The sequence below is a fragment of the Mastigoproctus giganteus genome, chromosome 6, assembly GCF_048544385.1.
Source record: "Mastigoproctus giganteus isolate SK-2022 chromosome 6, ASM4854438v1, whole genome shotgun sequence".
Taxonomy (NCBI): domain Eukaryota; kingdom Metazoa; phylum Arthropoda; class Arachnida; order Uropygi; family Thelyphonidae; genus Mastigoproctus; species Mastigoproctus giganteus.
In genome coordinates this window covers 222,204,967-222,227,819 of record NC_143580.1, presented here as the reverse complement: position 1 = coordinate 222,227,819, position 22,853 = coordinate 222,204,967, and the positions used below count along the sequence as shown (strand labels likewise).

The following is a 22,853-nucleotide window of genomic DNA, read 5'->3' as shown; positions in this document are numbered from 1 at the left end:
AATATCCAGTAATCACAACCCTCGGCCTTCTGCACTGCAGCCACCCAGCAGTCCATCTTAGAATCTTTCCAGTAATCCTAACATGTTCCAGCTTATACAGTAACCTCTAAAATTCAAATAAACTATGTTGAAATCGTTCCCTACATTCAGCTCATGAGTAATAGTGTCAAAATAGCCTTTTAAGTTAGTTAAACATGATTTTTCCTTAACAAAACCACATTGTCTGATCTTCAGAATGCCATATCTATATACAGGGTGATTCACTACCAGTGTAGCAAACTTGCAGGAGGTGTAGGGGGCACAAAGACGAATCGGAATCGCATAGCATTGCAGGGTCCGAAATGCCTTCGTCATGCGGTAGAGGACGTTGAACGGGAGGTCGCGTGAACAGCGATCCCACTGGAAGTCAGCATTTGCGAACCGGTTCCCGAGGCAGTAGGATGGACGAGTATTCAAACGTTGAACTGGCTGACATGCACCTCGCGTATGGAGCTGTGGACTGTAATGGGTGCGCTTGTACCAGGAATGTTTCCCTCATCATACGATTTTTGCACATGTGCACAGAAGGTTACGTGAGACTGGTTGTTTCACGAGAGGTACCATGAATTGAGAGCGAATGACGAGGACACCAGATAATGAGGAGAATTTCCTACGTCTTGCAGAAGGCAATCCGAGTATGAGTACTTGAGCGATAGGACAATGATTGGGTATTTCCCAATCCACTGTATGGAGGATACTGTCAACAAACCAAATGAGTTCTTACCATCTGCAATGCGTCCAATCATTGGAGCCTGCGGATTATCCACTCCGGAGGACTTTTGCTACTTGGTTTCTTCTACAGAAACAGTTTGCAAATGCCGACTTCCAGCGGGATCGCTGTTCACGCGACTTCCCGTTCAATGTCCTCTACCGCATGACGAAGGCATTTCGGACCCTGCAATGCTATGTGATTCAGATTCGTCTTTGTGCCCCCTACACCTCCTGCAAGTTTGTTGCACTGGTAGTGAATCACCCTGTATATGCCCCTGGACTCTTAATCTTAATAAACCCATGAATCAGATGACATAACAGGGCTGACAGTAGAGGAACCAGTAGCAGGAAGTGATCACTGAGTTCTACGGTGGATGATGACGAGAGAGGTAGCAGAAGTAAAAGGCAAAGGAATTGGTTTTAATTTCAGAAAAGGAAATTACGATGCCTTAAGGTACTACATGGCCTCTATTAACTGGGTAGATATCGCGCAGAGAATGAATACATTTCAACTGTGGTATGCTTTTAAAACATTAATCACAGATGCCTTGAATGCGTATATACCATTAAAAAAATACTCCACGAGGAGGGTTCCAAGTTGGATGAATAGTGAAGTTGCCGCATTCCTTGAGCAGAAAAAGGTGGCATGGAAAGGTTGCAGAGCAATAAAAAGTACTGAAGCCTATAACAGCTACAAGGTGATGTGTAATGGAGCCACAGAAAAGGTTCGACAGGCAAAGGCAGTTTATGAGAAATCACTAGCAAACAGAGCAAAGAGGGGGGGATAAAGAATTCTTCACATATATAAATGCCAAGAAGAGCAGAACAAACCAGATCGGACCTTTACGTAAGGGAAATTGGATAGTATTAAATACACCAGCTGCCGTTGCAGATGAACTCAGCAGTTATTTTGCATCGAATATTTACAAATGAAAAGCCTTTTGTGGCAATGGGAAATTGTGGGAGCGAAGTTAAAAAATATGTAATTAATGATATTGAAATTTCGCAAGATTATTTAATGAAAAACTTTCGAGCGTACAGACCCGTAAGGCTCCTGGAGTTGATGGAATATACCCTATAATCTTAAGAGAGGCGGCAAGTGAGTGCATTGAACCATTGAGGCTAATTATGCGAGCATCACTAGACTCTGGGGAGATTCCCTTGGATTGGAAAAGTGCAAATGTATCTCCCATACATAAGGGTGGCTCTAAAAGTGAAGTTGGAAATTATCGACCTGTCAGTCTGACTTCAGTAGTAGGGAAAATCATGGAGGCAATGATCAAGGGTGGAATTCAGGATCATTTGGATCGAACTGAAATTCTCAAGGATACTCAGCATGGTTTTGTAAAGGGAAAATCATGTTTAACAAATCTGGTTCGCTATTTCGAAAGGGTCACTCACGAGCTGGATTTAGGGAATAATTTCGACATTGTTTATTTAGATTTCAGCAGAGCTTTTGACTCAGTCCCACATGAGTGGTTGCTTTATAAGCTGGAACAGGTTGGAATCACTGGGAAAATCTTTAGATGGATAGAAGGATGGCTTCAGGGCAGGAGGCAGAGGGTTGTGATAAATGGCTATTCCTCAGATTGGGTTAATATAAGAAGTGGGGTTCCCCAAGGATCAGTATTAGGACCACTGTTGTTTTTAATTTTCATAAACGACATTGATGAAGGGATAGAGGGCGTGATGTCTAGATTTGCAGATGATGTTAAAATTGGTAGAGTAGTTAATGATCACTGTCAAGCTGAGCTTCTTCAGAGAGACCTAGATAAACTTCAGGAATGGTCAGAAAAATGGCAGCTGTGCTTTAATCCAACAAAGTGTAAGGTATTACACCTGGGAAACAGTAATCCCAAAAAAACTTATTCACATGGTGGAGTTCAACTAAACCCAGTACTGGAGGAAAGGGACTTGGGTGTTACGATACGGTCAGACATGAAATTCTCTGAGCATTGTAAACAGGTTGCAAGGAAGGCCCATGGTGTCCTATCGATGATCTATTGAACTTTTGCAAGTAGAGATAGGGACGTGATAATCCCATTATATAAGGCTTATGTTAGACCACACTTGGAATACTGTGTTCAAGTGTGGAGACCGCACCTAAAGAAAGACATCGAGCTTCTTGAAAGGGTGCAAAGAAGGGTAACTCGCCTGGTGAGATCGGCAAAAGGGCGTCCTTATGAAGAAAGACTTCAAATATGTGGGTTGCAGAGTTTGGAAACTAGACACCTTAGAGGAGATTTGATTGAGGTGTTTAAGGCTCTGAGAGGCATCAGTAAAATGAATGAGGACAAAATTTTCAAGATTATAAATGATGCTAGAACTAGGGGACATAAATTGAAGTTACGGGGGGAAATGTTTAGATTGGACTGCAGGAAGTTTTATTTTAGCCAGCGAGTTATAAATTACTGGAATAAGTTGCCTTCATGGGTGGTAGAGGCAGACAGTTTGGGGAAATTCAAAGGTCATCTGGATAGTACTTTCGGGTAAGGGAAGCGCATAGGATGATAGGTTTAATTTCCTTTTTATTTATTTTTTATTTTATTTTTTTTATTTATTAATTATTATTATTTAGTTATTTATTTTATTTATTTATTTTTTGTGTTTATCATTGTTTTGTTCGGATTTTTTTTTGGCTGGTGCAGCATAAGCCATAGGCTTTCTTGCACCATGCGGCCGTTACTAATAGTCTCCTAAGATTTTCTCTAGCACTGCCTATGTGTATCGGCAATACATTGGCACTGGCTGCCTCCCTAAAACTTACTAGGTATGTGCCATCAACTCTGAGAGCCTTACTTGCATTGTGTTTGAAAGTTTTTCTTGTAACTATTGAATGTCAGACTCATTCTGTAACTTTTTCTATTTTGATTAACTAATATTTAAAATAAATTTTAGATTATCAAAATATAGTTAATTTTCAGTGCAGTGTAAACTGTTGTCATAAAGTACTGTGATTAACAGTTATGCCAAATATACTTGTTACAGGCTTTTATGAATTTTAAGTTATTTGTTCTCTATCATCTGTACACTATGCCTCTTCTTTCAGTCACCTCCTGATGTTAGTCAACTGTATTTAAAAGATATATGAAATTTATAATATTTCAACTTAATTGGTGAAACACATCATCAATATAAACTCATACTGAGTAGAGTATTTAAAATACTTTGCTTGTTTTTGCTAAGTGCAAAAGCAGCCCAATAAGCAGTTGAATATTTTTATTAATTAGCTTATCTTATTTAGGAACCACCTCCTAAAGGTACAGTTGAAAGACCTCCTGGTAATAAATCTCAAGCAGGCCATGGACATCACTTGGAACAGCAGCGACTTTCACATGAACAGGTTGGTACTAATGAAAATATTAATTGGTTATTTTTTAACATACAAATGTACAGCTTATGTATTTTTTAATTTTATATATATTGCTCTTTTAGTAAATGTTGCCAGTTTCTATTTCAGTACAGTTTTTGAAATAATTCGAATAATCTGACTACTGAATTTCCATTGCCATCACCAGCGAGACCAAAGTGCCCACAAAGTGTGTGTGGTGCATGGAAGTTTTTCTTTCATATACCATTTGGCTGTTTATATTCACAGGTCCATGTGTATTTTCTAATTGAGACCATCTCTCATCTGATTTAGTAGTCTTAAAACTGCTGATGTTGTGATGACAACTTGGATTTTAAACAAATAGCAGGTTAATCTTTTGGTGATCTAATTTTAACAGATATTAGAAACTTAGGTTAACATGTTTGCTGCATTGACACATATAAGCATTCAGTGGTACCACAAGTACTGTAACCCATACAGGTGGTGTTCTTAATGTGCAATAGGGTCCTTTATACATATTCCGAGGTGCTAGAATGAGCATATACTGCTTTTTAGTAAATGGATTTAATCTTTGAGAATCATCACCCTAAGTAATGCTGGCATCTGTTATTTGTGCCATTCTAACATCAACAGATGGCATTTGAACAAGATTCAGAATCCATCACTTGAATAGAATTCTATTTCAGTATCAATTGACATATAAAGAGCTGATTCAATGTCATCAGCTTTAGTGTACTGTTCATTCCTGTTCCTTTTCATCATGATGTTTCAGTTTGTGGATCCATTATAACAACTCTTTAGAGTAAAAATTTTATAGAAAAACACTTTTTACACTAAGTTTTATTAGTAGACACACAAAGGATAATGTTTAGTTTTTCATAAACTAAAGAATTAAAATTCAGCAAGCATAATCTTCAAAAAATTTTACTCTTTTCTTGGGGAAAATACTAAACTTGATGAAATAACTTCAACATAAGCAAAGAATATATGAAACTGTGAAACAAGTATACAGCTTTTTACAATGTTCTTTAGACAGTGCCACTGAGGCCAAGCAAAATCCTAGCCATGATGCAGTAGCCTATAGTTCAATCATTGTGCTGATATCACTCAGTTCATTTCATGTGTGTTTCCTTTTACAGAATTCAATTGAATGAATGCATATTTTTGTTAAGGCACAAAAATTGCAGTTTATTTTGAAACAGGTTTGCATTCCATCATTGAATGTGTTAAGAAGCAGTTGATGTATAAGTGGTGTTAACAGTGGTGTAAAGGCACGTTAAAGGAACTGCTGATTGAACTCTGGGCTGTTACTATCAACAATTTGCTTTTGTTTATAGCGTGGCACACGTTTTTATTTTATTTATTTATTTATTTTTTGTTTGTTTGTGTTGAGATTAGTTTAAATTCTCGATAAAACTGAGTTTTGTACTCACTTACAGCTTAGCCCAAAATCAGGTTTTGCTTCTAGCTGTGCTTATTTTCAACCATTATTTACAAATTTCAAAAATTTCATTATTTACAAATTCAGTTTCTGAATTGAAGTTCTTTGGATGCAAAAAATAATTTTGATATCATATACGTGGATTTCAGGAAAGCTTTTGAGTTGCACATAAAATACTGCTGTACAAATTGAAGCAATATGGTATTAAGGGAAGTTACTGCTATGGATCAAGGGATGGTTGAGAAACTTAGTGGTTATCAATGTCCACTGCTCTTTGTGGACCAGTGTTATTAGTGGAGTCCTGCAGGTTTTGGAGCTTGTTTGTTTGCCCATTGTTGTTTTCTGTATTTATTAATGATATTGATGAGGGTATATCGGGCTTTATTGTTTAAGTTTGCATATGATACACAGGTTGGCAGGGTAGTTAATGATGGTATGCAACAAGATCTAGAAAAATTAGGCAGATGGGCCGAGAAATGACAATCAAAAAATGCAGTTGTATCCATTATAATCTTAAAATAATGGCATACAAAATATACAATTTTAAATAATTTCTTGCCCATTCAAAAAATACTGAATGGTGTAAAAAATGTAATACATACCTGTTATATAAAACTTTTCAGCGTGCCATGTTAACTTTTTCTGTGCATAATTAACAGCATATTTATTATGGTGTAGATTTTCATTACTACAGTGCCCATGCTCGCTGAAACATCTGTAACAACCCCTACAAGTTGTGCCACCACAAAATTCTTTGATAGTGGTAAGGCCATCAGCTGTGGATGTTTCATTTTGATTTCACTGATTGGTTTATTGTGAATTTCCATTTATCTTTGCAATGTGAATTGTATTGTCCACATCCTGTTATTTTTTTAATTTTTTTTGTGTGTGTTCAGTGCAGTAGACCTATTGTTTTGGATTGTTGTTTGTTTGTTTGGCTTTTAGGAGCATTAGCAACTAAGGCCATATTGCTCCGGGATATGCGGTGGTCATTCCCTGACCTTTCCGCATCCTCTGTATTTGGTGGTGGTGATGGGCTCGAACCCCGAGTCTAATCAAGAAGCGTGTGCTAAGCACTGCTGCTCCTTTCCACCTGGCTACGGAGGCGCCCATTGTTTTGGAAGCTATAAGTTCCCACTCACATTCATATCTTTAAAATTTAATTTTCTGCCTTACTACTATTTTTGTAGACTGGTAATTTATTTTTACAGATAGTTACATGCTGTTTTATAAATAGTTTAAGGTTATTTTAAAATTATTTTGTTTTATTTTTATACTGTTTGAATTAATTTGGATTTAATAACTATTAAATATATGAAGTATGATATGAGATAACAGATGGTAATTTAACTTCATAGAAACTATGAAGTTAAATTAACAAAAAACAATCCTGCATGAAAATACATTGTGGAATGCACATGCTTGAGGAAATAATGGAATGATTGAGAAAATATCAATCTAGAATCAGTGCTGATAACAGAAACAATGTTAGAACAGAAACATATCTGTGTCCTTAATGTGTTTGTGATCTATAAAAGTTTCCCCTATTTTAATGAATTTAACATACCAATGACCATCAGTCCTGTTAAGATCCATTCCGCTATCTCCTCAAGTGTATTCTCTATTTCTTCTATTTTGAATCTATTATTATGCAGGATTGTTATTTTATGTTAATTTAACTCGTTGAAAAGTGGTCATATTGCTTTCCCACCATGCAGACATGGCATTTGTCAGATGTTTACTTTTGGATGATAATCTGTTTATTATCTGTTCACAGTATGGACTATATATAATCTATTATGAACACAACTGTGAACCATCCATTTTTTTTTTTTTTTTTTTTATTGAAAAATAATTTTTTTTAAAATACCCCCCCTCCAGCTCCAGCTACTTAGGGCATGTACATTTGTTCTTGTTTGAACTGGCCTCCCTTTGGGCATGGCATAACTGTTAATATTGGAAAAAGAACACATTGCTTAAGCTTTCTCAGCTATGAATAGCCGAGAACATCACTTGTGAAAATTAAGTGGCACTGAACCAGTGCACATCAATAATTCAAGCTGCTCCAAAAAAAAAAAATGCATGATAGTAGCATGATTTAAGAATTGGATGGAGAGTTTGCTGCTAATTTTGAATGCTTATTTTTAATAATTTCATTAAACCGATTAAAGAAAAAGTGTTATTTTATTTTTTGTATGACTAGATTTTTCATTAAGAAAAGGATATGCAATAATTAAAATGGGCTGTAAATATATAATTATATTTTTTGTTAGCATTTGAAATTATTGGAAAAAATTATTCCTTTTTAATAACATCCATGATGAATGACTTTTTCTTTCTGCTTACTCAGTAATAAATGTGGGAGAGTCCCCTGATATTATAAAATTATACAAACTATTTAGCATTGTACATGAAGTGACACGAACTTGCAATCATTATCACAGAGATTTACACATTCTTTATTATTATTTATAACTTTTACCCTCAACATTGAGCCATTTGGGTGTTTCATGTTTTTGCTGAGAAATTTTTAAAGTTACACTGATGTTTTTAATGAAATTTGGTAATCTTTTACAGTTCCGTGCTGCTCTTCAAATGGTTGTAAGTCCTGGCGACCCTAGAGAAAATCTTGAAAACTTTATTAAGATTGGTGAAGGCTCAACTGGAATTGTTTGTATTGCAACTGAAAAATCAGTGGGACGTCAGGTTGCAGTTAAAAAGATGGATCTCCATAAGCAGCAACGTCGTGAGCTCTTATTTAATGAGGTTTGTATATCCAATCATTATTTATTTCAGTTGCTGATTAATATAAATTAAAAGTTTTTTTTTTTTTTTTTTTTTGGTTAGGGTTGATAATTACAATTTGTTTGCTGCACAAGAATAGATATTTTGCAACAAATCTGTTCTTCTAAAAGATGTCACTCTCATGAGTGGAATGTTAGTAATAATTCCAAGCATGTGGAATGAATATTTAGAAAAATAAAAACAAAAAGAATTGGTTATTCTTTTCTTTTTTTTAGTTTGATAAATAAAATACAATAGTACCTGAAAATCTGTTACTTTTTGAATATTTTTAAATGGGTAATGGCCATACAAGGGCAGAGGGGAAATAGGCTAGCCTGACACTAAAAAATAAAAAAAAAAATGCATTTATGCATTATATTCATTAATAATTTTCAAACAAATTTCTTTCTGTTTTACATGCTTCCTAGACTGTATGCCATTGTTATGTATATGAAACTTATAACATCATCCATACTGCAAGACATTCAATAATAGTACTACTACTACTATGCGTATTATCATACTACTACATTCAATAAATGTACTAGTAGAGTAATATATGTATTTTGGTTTTATGGTGATTTGATTGCTGAAGTCATGCTACACTATTAATACCTCCACGTTAAATGTTGGACAATTGTTAACACCCATATCAAAGACAATCTTTGAACCCATGACCAGTGGGTATTTGCCTATTTCTTAGGCAAATACCCACTGAACCAATCTAGCAGTATGTATTAAGATTTTGTGTTAATGTTAGTGACTGTCATTCTTTGATGATTACAGGGATAAGAGTTATTGTATTATCTAATGAAAATAACAAATTACTCCTGAATACTTAGGCTATGTGCATCACATAAAAAAAAAAAATAAATAAATAAATAAATAAAATGGAATTTCCAAAAAAATCTGGCATGTATTGCATCCTAAGGATGCAAAATTGGAAATAAGATGTGGTCAGGAGTGGGAGTGCAGTAACACATGCTCTTTGAGTAGACTAGGGTTTAAGCCCCTGACTGCTAAATACGGTCCATCTGCCAACCCACACTGGACCAGCATTGGCAGATTATGGTCCATTTCCCTCAACATGAATCGTTGAGAAAGTTTCCATCCTGCAGTGGATTGATAATGGCTGCAGTTTTACTGGGTGCTAATTAAGGATACCAAAAATTGGTAATAAAACCTTATTTTCAAACATTTCACCGTGTATACCAGTTCAACAAACTGCAAAATTTCAGTTTCAGGCAAAAGCAAAAATTACACTTGCTAAGGGAATTGCAATATGAGAAAATGAATGGGAGTGGAATTTTCACATTGAAATGAGACAAAAATAAGGAAGTACTGTGAGTTTTTTTTTTTTTTTTTTGCTGTTGCAGTAAATGGTCCTTAAGATGTAAGGAAGCCTAGTTTCCTTGCATCTTACAGTCTTTTGCTAACTAATATTATATATTTTAATTATTGCTATTTTATTTTTTGGAAAATGTTAAATTGATTTTCTTTTGTGGTAGGTTGTGATTATGAGGGATTATCATCATCCAAATATTGTAGAAATGTATGACAGTTTCCTGGTTGGTAATGAACTATGGGTAGTAATGGAATTTCTGGAGGGTGGTGCTCTCACTGACATAGTTACACATGCAAGGTGAGTAAAAACATCGTATATTTTTAAGTAGTAAGTTAAATATTTTCTGTTTTTGTTAGAGGTGTTGATGCATTTTTTAAAAGTGCTGTCTTTGTATTTTCAATTTTGTGTGTGTGTGTGCGTGCGTGCACATGCACACTTGTATGTATCTGATTGTTAATAATCATATGCAATAAATCAGTATTTTTATTTTCTTGGTTTTTTCAGAATGGATGAAGAGCAAATAGCTACAGTCTGCAAACAGTGCTTAAAAGCTTTAGCATTCTTACACTCTCAGGGTGTTATTCATAGAGACATCAAGAGTGACTCCATTCTTTTAGCCAGTGATGGAAGAGTAAGAACTTTTTTTTTGTGGTATTTGAAGTTACTTTTGCATATATGTGCATTTTATAGTGTTAAATGCTATCAAAACACAAGAAATTACAAAACCATTTTGTCCCAAACATTTTAATTTATTTTAAGGATTATCCAATTGCTAATTATGTTGTAAATAATTATGATTTTATTGTTTTGATAATTATTTGAAATGCATTGAAATTTATATAAATTGTAACAAAACTTGTAATATTTTCAGAGGAAAATAGCTGTTTTAAATTAAGAGTAGGAAAATTAAGTTTGATGGTTATAAATATATATGCTGAAATAGCATAGTGATGACGTTTTTTTACATAAAAGTTGAAATAATATTATAAATATTTTTAAATACAGTAGAATTTGGGTAATTCGAAGCTGAAAAAATTATTTTGAATTAATCAAACTTCAAATTAATCATTTTTAATTGGGCTTAATTTTGCAAACATGATTTTTACAGGAAATATAGTATTAGCAAATAAATACTTGCTGTTTGTTGTCTGTTTCAAATTGAACTTTTTACATAAACAAAATTGACTTAAAAAATTTAAATATAGTTATATGTAAACCTTTGCATTCTTCATATGCATTTACAGTGCCCTACCATTCATGTATGGACACCACTCTTCTGATAGTTAGTCACATCCTACCCAAGCATCATGTGTTAAATGCAACTATAAATATGCTCATAGGCATTTGGGGAGACAGCAGCAAGATTGTGAATGTACGATGGAGTCAACAGACTTCCAGCATGGAATGATAATAGGGTGTCACATAATCAATTGGTCTGTACATGACAATTCAACATCACTAAAGATCTCTAGGGTGATGCTTGGTGGCACAACTGGAAATGGATTGGTGCTGAAACCATTGCTAAATGACCCAGAAAACCTCTGAAACTGACAGAATTTGACAGGAGCCCTGCAAAGAATCATCCACTCAGAATATAGGGTGACATTATTGCAACTTGCAGGCCCTCAGTAAGATGATTGGGACACATGTCAGCACTACAATGTGCAAGAATGCTGCATGATATGGGTTGCCACGTGCCATCTAGCTTTAGTGTGATCAGTCACGGTATGTGGTATACCGGTCTGACAGTCATGTATAGGTGTGGTGAATTCTTGGAGAAAGCTATCTGCTGGACTGCATCATCCCAACAACGAAATTTGACAGACGCAGCATGATGGTCTTGTGCTGTTTTTCATGATTGGTCTGGGACTATTGGTTGTTTGAACAGACCCATGAATGCTGAAGTCTATGTAGATGTTCTAGATACATGCAGCAGCATGTTGGGGAAGGCCCATACCTATATCAGCAGGACAATGTTCCATGTTACAGTCTGTCTCCATATGTAAGAGATATATTCCAGGACTTCTTAATTAAGTTGACTTTTACGTAACTCGGGAATGACTAAAAAAATATTGCTATTATAGGTGTTATTATGCCCTATAATATTCCTGATATGTCAAAATTACAAAAACCGTATAATACCCACAGAAGAATGAATAAAAATACCATAACAATTATAACTTTATCAGGGGACAGCGGTGAAATAGCCAGAGTGGCACACAAGAAAAGAAAACATAAAAGGAAGAAAAAATGCATGTTATTGTACTGTAAAAACTGATATGTATTTCATATGGCATATAGGCTTTATAAAGGCTACTAGGGGAATCAAAAACAGTATACAAATTTAAGAAAATTGGTCTAAACCACACAATGAATCAGTCTGTACACTTCAGGTGATAAACTGAAGGTAAAATGAACCTGAAGCATTAATAAGATACTTTAATCACAGGGTGTTGTAGGCTGAGTTAGAGGTCAGGGAGGTAGTGTGAGATATGATCTTCATTTGTTTCATGTTTTTTTTTTTTTTTTTTTTTCTCTTGATAAATTTTGTGATATGCTGATAAGTAATCGTGAAGTTTTCTTTCTATTTTCAAAAAATGTTTGGTGTTTTCATCCATTCCATCAAACATGAGAGACCTTCCTGAATTTTATGAAATGCTTCTCTCATTTCCTTTAATTTGAACCGCTCCGCGGGTTTCCTCGATTCCACAATGGATTCGACTCTCTCTTGCTCCTCAACTTATTTGCACGTTCAACTGGGCTAGGTCTTCTGTTCATCACCTCATTCATCCACAAGCTTGTCTATTTCTTTGGTAACAGAAGACATCAGCTCATCTTTGTTGTTAAGTTTTTAGTGTTTTAGAATTTTTTTCTAAACTATGCTCATACAAGTTGTTACAACTTGTATGAGATTCCAGTCTCTTGAAATATTGCTTATATGGGTAGAAGTAGCCCCAGAGAAATGTTCCAACTGTGTGGTACTACACTTAGGGTGGTAGAAAATGTAAAAGACCTGGGAGTAATTGTGCAGTCAGATATGAAATTTTCTGAGCAGTGCAGACAGGCTGCCAGAGCAGCTCATGGGGTATTGTTAATGATATACAGGAATTTTGCTAGTAGGGATAAGGAGTTGATTATCCCCTTGTATAAGGCAGTGGTCAGGCCACACTTTGAGTACTGCATACAGGTCTGGAGGCCTCATTTTAGGAAGGATGCAGAGTTGCTTGAACGAGTGCAGAAAAGGGCAACAAGATTGGTGAGGGGAACGAATAGGTCCCTTACCAAGAAAGGCTCAAGTTCTGCAAATTGCAGTGTCTGGCAACTAGACACCTGCAAGTGATCTGATTGAGGTGTATAAGGGCCCTGAATGGGTTGAGCAGACGCAATTCTGATGAGATTCTTCCCCTTACTCAGATTACGAATCTGGGGGGGAGGGACATAAATTCAAATTGAGGAAAGACAGTTGTAGAATAGATGTGCAGATTTTTGCCTTTAGCCAATGGATAGTTGATTGTTGGAACAAACAAACTTCCATCTGCCATTGTGGAAGTCGATAGCTTAAATAAAATCAAGGAGAAACTATAAATAATACAGTACTCTAGGTGTGGCCTGACCACACCTAGAGTACTGTATACAGGTCTGGAGGCCTCATTTCAAGAAGGATGTAGAGCTGCTGGAACGAGTACAGAGAAGGGCAACAAGATTAGTGAATGGAACAAAGGGGTGCTCTTACGAAGAAAGGCTTAAGTTTTGCAAATTAGTGTCTGGAGACTAGGCACCAGCGAGGTGATCTGATAGAGGTGTATAAAGCCTTGAATGGTTTGAGCATGCTCAATGCTGATGGGATTCTTCCTCTAGCTCAGAATAATCACCTGAGAGGGCATAAATTCAAATTGAGGAAAGACAGATGTAGGATAGACGTGCGGAAATTTGCCTTTAGCCAGCGGGTGGTTGGTTGGTGGAACAGACTTCCATCCCTTGTGGTGGAGGTTGATAGCCTAAATAAGTTTAAGGCTCAGCTGGACAGGTATTTTGAACAAACAGAGGGGTGAAGTGGAAGTGGGTTTTTTTTTTTTTTGGCTGATGCTGCATAAGCTTGCTTTCTTGCATCAAATGCCTCTACTAATGCTAATGCTAAAATCAAAGAGAAACTATTAAAACTTTTGAAAGAATGGATGTGAAATGGGTTGTGTGTTTTTTTTTTTTGCCTAATGCTACATAAGCTTGCTTTCTTGCATCAAATGCCTCTACTACTACTACTATTCCATCAAGCAGGGCCATGAAAAGGTACTAGGGGGGCCTGGATGCATATGGAGATAAGGGGCCTCGTTTATTTAGGTTGAGACTTTAATGGCCCCCTCAATTGGGGCCCCATAGATTGAATGCCCTGGTGTAGCACATCATATGCATACCCCGTTTGCATGGCCCTGCCATCAAGAATGTTCCAAAATTGTCATAGCTCCATTTCCCTTGCTCTGTTGCATTTACAGCTTTGGAAAATGCTGTCTGTATATAATAAGCTCTGAATGCCTGGATAACTCCCTGATCCATTGGTTGAATCAAAGCTGTTGTATTTGGAGGGAAATATACCACCTTGACATTGCAGATCATCTAGATATTGAGGATGACTAGGAGCATTGTCAAGGAGCATTAATATCTTAAAAGGCACTGACATTTGTAAGAAATATTTTTCAACTTCAGTGACAAACACATTTAGAAACCATCCTTTGAACATGGTTATTGTCACCCAGGCTTTTGAACTAGCTGTGAAGTGTACAGAAAGTGATTCCTTGTCAGTGCCCTTAAAAGCTCTTGGGTTTTCTGAGTGATAAACCACTAAAGGTTTAAGTTTATAATCCACTATGTTACCCTCCCCCACTGTGAGTGTTATGCTGTCTTTGGCAGCTTTAAACCCAAGTTGGTAGCTTAAATAAATTCAAGGAAGAACTGGACAAACTTTTAGAGGGAATGGATGTGTGAAATCGATTTTTTTTTTTTTTTTTTTTTTTTTTTTTTGGCTGATGCATAAGCACTTGCTTTCTTGCATCACATGCCTCCATTACTACTACTAACATGCCAGTGAATTTGAGATTTCTGCAGATATTCCATTGTTGAGTGCTGTATTGAATTGCTTAGATTAGTGTCTTCATGTTATAGTATGTCTCCTTTAGATGAACATAATCTTGCATAATGGGAACTTTTAAGTTTCCATTATTGCAAGAGGTTTTATCCAAGGTAATTTGAATGAGACATTCAACTCATCTCAGGTAAACAACTCCAGTTCTGATATCTCCATCAGGATTGGCTGAAGTTCTCAGGTCTTCACCAATTGCACCATTATTACATTCCATTTCATCTTCTATGAATCTAGTGCATGTGGTGGAGATACTACAATTGTAATTTTGTCATTGTGAGGAATTGGTTTCATTGCTGAATCTCGTTTTATAAGCTATAAGGCTGCACAAAGGGTCTAAAGACAGGCAACACACCTGATGAGATAGCCAAAAGGGCATCCATTCGAAGAAAGACTTTGCATGCGTTTGCAGTACGAGGAAGGGAATTCTCGGGAAATCAAGTTAGTACACCATATGCATCTAAAACTACTGGTCATAATAATAATTATTTATTTAATATGTATTCATTTATTATTATTATTTTCTGAACTGAGTCTTGAATATTTGGCTGGTGGTGATAATGGATGCTTCTAGGTTGTAAGCATATTTTTTCCTTTGTGGTGACATGATGCATCCATTTCATCACAAGTGATAATGTGATCAAGGATGAGATTTTTGGCTGTCTTATATTGGATGAGATTCATCAAATATAAGTTTGATTTTGTGGTGATAGGAGAGTTGTTTGGAAGACTCGGTGTGACTACATCTTTTGGTATATGAGATTGTTGTGAAAGATTCCATGGGAAATTGTTTTCCGAAGTTTGAGTTTGGCGGCAATTTTTTGGCACATCTCTTGTAATGGTTAAAGACTTGGATGCTGATAATGTTGTCACCTATTGTAGATGAACTTTTTCTTGCACCTGGCTCATCTTGAGAATGACTGTGTCCTGTTTTTAATATGGTTTGTGGTGAATTTCTGTAGGTGTAGCCTTTATTATATTTGTCATATAGAAATTGGACAAAGCATTGCCACTGGTTGTCTAAGTTTCTTTTATTTCTGCCATATTTCTGATATTGCATGCATATGAATATGGAGTGCTTTGTCAGTTATCATTGCACAGTGGGGCATACTATCAAATTATTTTTCATGCACATGCATGTTGTTTCAATAAGATTTAAAGCAACCAGTGCTCATACTCAGCTGCAATATTTTTATAGATAGTGTCTTATTTGGAATGTGCATTATTATTATTAACTTACAAATAAATACATATAAATAATAGAGAGACATTAGTTAATGTGTTGGCCCATATGGCACTGACGTGGACATTTCAGATGCATAATAATCGTGTTAAGTCTGCATAAAAATTTGAAGAGAGGGAGTTAAACTTTGTATATTTAAATTTTTAAATTCATTGTACTCTCCTTGTTTCAAACTTGACTAGTTTTAAAACTTATTGAATTTTTATGACACTAACCTAAAACTAACTCTAAGCTAATTTCATTTATTTATGAAGTAAATGGCAATTGATCTAAGGTTTTTTTTTTTTTTTTCCTTCTCTCCAGGTGAAATTATCAGATTTTGGTTTCTGTGCTCAAGTTTCTCCTGACTTGCCAAAGAGGAAGTCTCTGGTTGGAACACCATATTGGATGGCACCTGAAGTCATATCAAGACTTCCATATGGGCCAGAGGTAATTGATATTTTAAATATTCCAGGAACTCCGTTGATAATTATATTGCATATATTTAAGTGGAAATTTATTGAACATAACTATTATCCTGCTGGTATCATCAGATCTCAGAGAATATTCTGGTTGTGACTGCTTTATTTATGGTGGTTGGTCACTTCCCAAGAAACATTGGTAAGAATTTGGATTTGGAATTCTTAGTTTTCAGTGAGCTTTGACACTTTTGGTGCATCAAGGACAGCTGATCTTGTCTGCGAATTTTAACTTTCTTTTAAAAGATATTATAGTATGTTTTCTCTGAAGTTAAAACATGGTCTATATGTTTTAATAATTCAAGAAGTAGACAACTGTGAGCTACCTCAGTTAGTAATTTTAAGACATGATTGTGGAATACTTGCCAAATTTTTTTTTTTTTTTTTTCAACAATTTTGCTCTCTTCTGGATATGGAGCTGTTACGAGTTGGTAACCAACTGCTAGGGTTACGAGTTACCCTAGCAGTTAGTTACCAACAAATAGTGAACCTTTACTTTATGATCCGGATTAGGATTTTACTTATATATATACACACACATATACAGGGTGTTTCAGTTAAACGTTTCAGAACTTCTAAGAGGGGTAGGGTACATCCTGACAACTCGAAATCATATAGCAATGTGGGGTCGGAAATGCTTTCCTGAAGCGGTGTTGTACACAGAAGTCGTCGTGCGACGTCGTGCAGCACAGATTCGATTTTCGGTCAATGAATGGGCTGGTATTATGGGAGATCACCTCATCGGACCTTACCTGTTACCGTGTCGTCTAACCGGACCTATCTACTTGATCTTTCTGCAGCAAGTATTGCCACAACTTTTGAGAGATGAACAGATTTCTGCATCGACGCAACAGACAATGGGTTCCAACACGATGGAGCCCCTGCCCATTATAGCGGAGATGTTCGTAACTACCTGGATGTCACATTTGGTCAACAGTGGATCAGATGCGGTTGTCCTGTGCGTTGGCCTGCTTGGTCACCCGACCTATCATGTCTTGATTTTTATTTCTGGGGTCATATGAAATCGCTAGTTTATGACACCCCTGTTGACAATGCTGAGGAGCTGGTTGCAAGAATCGCAGTAGCTGCCGAAGAAATTCGAAATTCGCCTGGAGTATTCCAGAATGTTCGGATGTCCATGCGTCGGAGATGTGAGGCGTGCATGGTAGCCCTTGGAAGAAACTTCGAACACTTACTTTAATCCATGTACCTTTTGCTTCTTTTCATGTATTATTAAAACGATTTCTCACTTACGGTCTCTTTTCTTTATGGTGCTTCTGTGTACAACACCGCTTCAGGAAAGCATTTCCGACCCCACATTGCTGTATGATTTCGAGTTGTCAGGATGTACCCTACCCCTCTTAGAAGTTCTGAAACGTTTAACTGAAACACCCTGTATATATATATATATATATAAAATGTGTGGTTTGTAGAATAAATAAAGTGCCTGTGATAATAAGTCCACAAGGTGCCAGAACTAAGAGAAGTTTAAGGGTTAGTAGAAAGTGGAAGTGAAGTAGTGGTTAAACAGGTAAACGAAATTGAAAAACCTAATGCAAAAATGAACTGGGACTGAGGGGAAAAAAAAAAATACAAGTAAATAAATAACACTATATTCAGATATGGGAGGGCAATTTTAGCAGGAGGTTGAATCAGGGGATGGCAAATATGCATAATCTGAATATAGTAATGAAAATGTGATATATAGCCAGGAAATTCGTTAGGGGACTGCTCTTGACCATGTATCAAGCATTGCTTTTCCAAACTTGTCTGTAGTATTAGAAAAGGGGGAAGAAATATGCAGCTTTTTATGATAATACTAGTAGACAAGGTAGTCCCTACGCAGTGTAAAAAATGTAAATTAAAATAAATACAAATATATACAAATTTACAAAAGTGTAATGTGGAATATAATACAAATGTATGTGAAATGTAAGAAAAAGTATAGACAAGCAAATGGTATAGGGCCCCTCAGAATTTACCATTCCGTATACCATTTGTTTGTCTATACTTTTTCTTACATTTCACATACATTTGTATTATATTCCACATTACACTTTTGTAAATTTTTATATATTTATATTTATTTTAATTTACATTTTTTACTGTGTAGGGACTACCTTGTCTACTAGCATTATGATAAAAGGCTGCATATTCCCCCCCCCCCTTTTTCTAATACTACAGACAAGTTTGGAAACAGTGCTTGATACATGGTCAGTAGTAGCCCTCTGATGAATTTCCTGGCTATGTATCATATTTTCATGTACTATATTCAGATTATGCATATTTGCCATCTCCTGATTCGACCTCTTGCTAAAATTGCCCTCCAAAATATAGTGTTATTTATAACACTATATTTATCTGAATAGTGTTATTTATCTATTTACTTGTATTTTTTTTATTTTTTTTTCCTCAGTCCCAGTTCATTTTTTCACTAGGTTTTTCAAATTCTTTTACCTGTTTAACCATTACTTCACTTCCACTTTCTACTATCCCTTAAACTTCTCTTAGTTCTGCCACCCCTTGTGAACTTTTCATTTCCATTATCACACACACTTTATTTATTTATTCTACAAACCACACATTTATACCTTTTGTTCCTCTACTGCTGCACTGCACGTTTTGGAGCATTAGACATACTATAACTTTTGTTATTTTCCATTTTCTGCTTATTTTTTGCAAGTGTTATATATTACTACTATATATATATATATATATATCCAATATTTTAAATAAAATAAAATAAAACATAAGCCAGTAGTATGGCAAAAACTGTAGAGCAAATATTAACATAAAAATAACCCAAATAAACAAACGAACGAAAAAAAGAATAGACATAATAGTAGCCCGATAACCCTTGTATAATTTTGAGTTTTAAATCCGATTAATAAAAACTATACAAATTTTAGGATAATGCCAATTATATAATAATTTATCGGTACCCCCCCCCCCCCCCCGAGAGGTACCAGTTCCGAAAGACGTGAAATATCACCAAAAGAGGGTTAAAGGAACTACCAAACGATAACAAAATCAAAATAAATTAAAATAAATATAGACTGACCATCATGCCCCATATCAACGGAGGACCACGAGGCCAATAATGGTCATGGAATCGCTGCATTTCAATCGCCATACAAATCGTTGCCATGGTGAAAAGATCGAAGTACCAATTTACCCTCACTCCTCCGATCGATCCACCACTGCAGAGGATTTGCACGGCGGTGGTCCTTATGCAGCGAAAAATAAACTATAGAACAGACAGCACTCTAGAGCAGAGCCGCACCACTGACATACTGTAAGCTGAATCAGCTTATATAGAAGAAAAAAAGGAAAATAGATGGCGACACAGGCGTTGCTAAATTAGCATATCAACCCATTACTATTGAATTATATTAAATGTTGACGAAAGTTAAATTATAATAAAATGAATAAATAATCAAGCATTCATTAGAGGCAGCAACTTGCAATTCCTCCATATGAAGCCGAAATATATACTATCATTGAATTATTTTAACATAAATTAAATTATAATAAAGTAATTAAATAAATAAATAATTAGGTGTTCATTAGAGGCAGCGACATGCAATTCCTCCATATGAAGCTGAAATACATCCAATATTTTAAATTAAATAAAATAAAACATAAGCTAGTAGTATGGCAAAAACTGTAGAGTGAAAATTAACATAAAAATAACCCAAATAAACAAACGAACGAAAAAAAGAATAGACATAATAGTAGCCCGATAACCCTTGTATCATTTCGAGTTTTAAATCCGATTAATAAAAACTATACAAATTTTAGGATAATGCCAATTATATAATAATTTAGTGGTACCCCCCCCCCCAGAGGTACCAGTTCCAAAAGACGTGAAATATCACCAAAAGAGGGTTAAAGGAACTACCAAACGATAACAAAATTAAAATAAATATAGACTGACTGACCATCATGTCCCATATCGACAGAGGACAACGAGGCCAATAATGGTCATGGAATCGCTGCATTTCAATCTCCATACAAATCGTCGCCATGGTGAAAAGATCGAAGTACCAATTCACCCTCCCTCCTCCGATCGATCCACCACTGCAGAGGATTTGCACGGCGGTGGTCCTTATGCAGCGAAAAATAAACTATAGAACAGACAGCACTCTAGAGCAGAGCCGCACCACTGACATACTGTAAGCTGAATCAACTTATATAGAAGAAAAAAAGGAAAATAGATGGCGACACAGGCGTTGCTAAATTAGCATATCGACCCATTACTATTGAATTATATTAAATGTTGACGAAAGTTAAATTATAATAAAATGAATAAATAATCAAGCATTCACTAGAGGCAGCAACTTGCAGTTCCTCCCTATGAAGCCGAAATATATACTATCATTGAAAATATTGGATTTATTTCAGCTTCATATGGAGGAATTGCATGTCGCTGCCTCTAATGAATGCCTAATTATTTATTTATTTAATTACTTTATTATAATTTGATTTATGTTAAAATAATTCAATGATAGTATATATTTCGGCTTCATATGGAGGAATTGCAAGTTGCTGCCTCTAATGAATGCTTGATTATTTATTCATTTTATTATAATTTAACTTTCGTCAACATTTAATATAATTCAATATTAATGGGTCGATATGCTAATTTAGCAATGCCTGTGTCGCCATCTATTTTCCTTTTTTTCTTCTATATAAGCTGATTCAGCTTACAGTATGTCAGTGGTGCAGCTCTGCTCTAGAGTGCTGTCTGTTCTATAGTTTATTTTTCGCTGCATAAGGACCACCGCCGTGCAAATCCTCTGCAGTGGTGGATTGATCGGAGGAGGGAGGATGAATTGGTACTTCGATCTTTTCACCGTGGCGACGATTTGTATGGCGATTGAAATGCAGCGATTCCATGATCATTATTGGCCTCGTGGTCCTCTGTCAATGTGGGGCATGATGGTCAGTCTATTTTTAATTTATTTTGATTTTGTTATCGTTTGGTAGTTCCTTTAACCCTCTTTTGGTGATATTTCACGTCTTTCGGAACTGGTACCTCTGGGGGGGGGGGTACCGCTAAATTATTATATAATTGGCATTATCCTAAAATTTGTATAGTTTTTATTAATCGGATTTAAAACTCGAAATGATACAAGGGTTATCGGGCTACTATTATGTCTATTCTTTTTTTCGTTCGTTTGTTTATTTGGGTTATTTTTATGTTAATTTTCGCTCTACAGTTTTTGCCATACTACTGGCTTATGTTTAATTTTATTTAATTTAAAATATTGGATGTATTTCAGCTTCATATGGAGGAATTGTATATCGCTGCCTCTAATGAATGCCTAATTATTTATTTATTTAATTACTTTATTATAATTTAATTTATGTTAAAATAATTCAATGATAGTGTATATTTATTTATTTAATTACTTTATTATAATTTAATTTATGTTAAAATAATTCAATGATAGTGTATATTTATTTATTTAATTACTTTATTATAATTTAATTTATGTTAAAATAATTCAATGATAGTGTATATTTATTTATTTATTTATTTATTATATGAAGGGTAATCATTTAATTTGTGGACTGTTGCAAGATCTTATTTTAATTGTCATTATCTGAATCTTCTGTGGATTTCTCCTTCTCGAAATACTCACTTTCACCACCGTCATACCCATACATTAAATGCTTCTTGCAAGGAATTTTTTGAAAGACTGCGAAGTACTTCCATTGTGGCTCTGTGAGCATCGTTGTGGCAGACACGAAACACTGGCTCAGAGCTTTCTTCAGGCATGGAAACAGGAAGAACTCAAATGGGAATAGGGGGGGGGAGAACCTCGGCATATATGACAGTGATCACTGCTTGCACAGTGTTAGCTGTATTGGGCCCGGCATTGTCTTTATGGAGAAACCACTACATGTTGGAATATGGCTACCATACCAAAACAATCGTTATAATCCATATGCTTCATTTATCTCTTTAACTTTTCCTGATGCAATTAAGCCCAGTCTGATAAAATAACGAATTGCATATTGCTGTTCAATCTGTATGTCCAACATGACACTTGCTTCAAAACAGTCATCAGTGACACAGCAAAATCACGCAATACTAGCTCAACAAGTATTGGAGGTGCACACAGTCTTCTTGGTAGCGATCAGGCAGAGCACCTCCAGTGGCGGTTATGGAAAGTTCACATGATAAGCATAAAATTTTGCTCCTCCCACGAATTAAATGATCACTCCCCATCATATAAATAGAACATCAATAATGTGCTCAGTATACAAATTAAAATTTGGTACCTGGCTGTCTAGATTCTGCCACATAAGGAAGCAGATTGATATCTGAGAATGAAAAGGAACCAGGAACTTTATAGGT

At 35.5% G+C, this 22,853-nt stretch overlaps 1 protein-coding gene across 4 annotated transcripts in view; it reads left to right on the top strand.

Moving 5' to 3' along the window:
• The window catches only part of mbt (serine/threonine-protein kinase PAK mbt), a 125,555-nt gene that overhangs the window by 92,876 nt on the left and 9,826 nt on the right, over positions 1 to 22,853 (top strand). For all 4 annotated transcript variants that reach the window (XM_090375716.1, XM_090375717.1, XM_090375714.1 and 1 more), the window contains exons 4-8: positions 3,995 to 4,093; positions 8,100 to 8,288; positions 9,815 to 9,948; positions 10,156 to 10,282; positions 16,332 to 16,457. In XM_090375716.1, the coding sequence (XP_090231842.1) occupies positions 3,995 to 4,093; positions 8,100 to 8,288; positions 9,815 to 9,948; positions 10,156 to 10,282; positions 16,332 to 16,457 (675 nt within the window). The remainder of the gene's footprint in view (positions 1 to 3,994; positions 4,094 to 8,099; positions 8,289 to 9,814; positions 9,949 to 10,155; positions 10,283 to 16,331; positions 16,458 to 22,853) is intronic.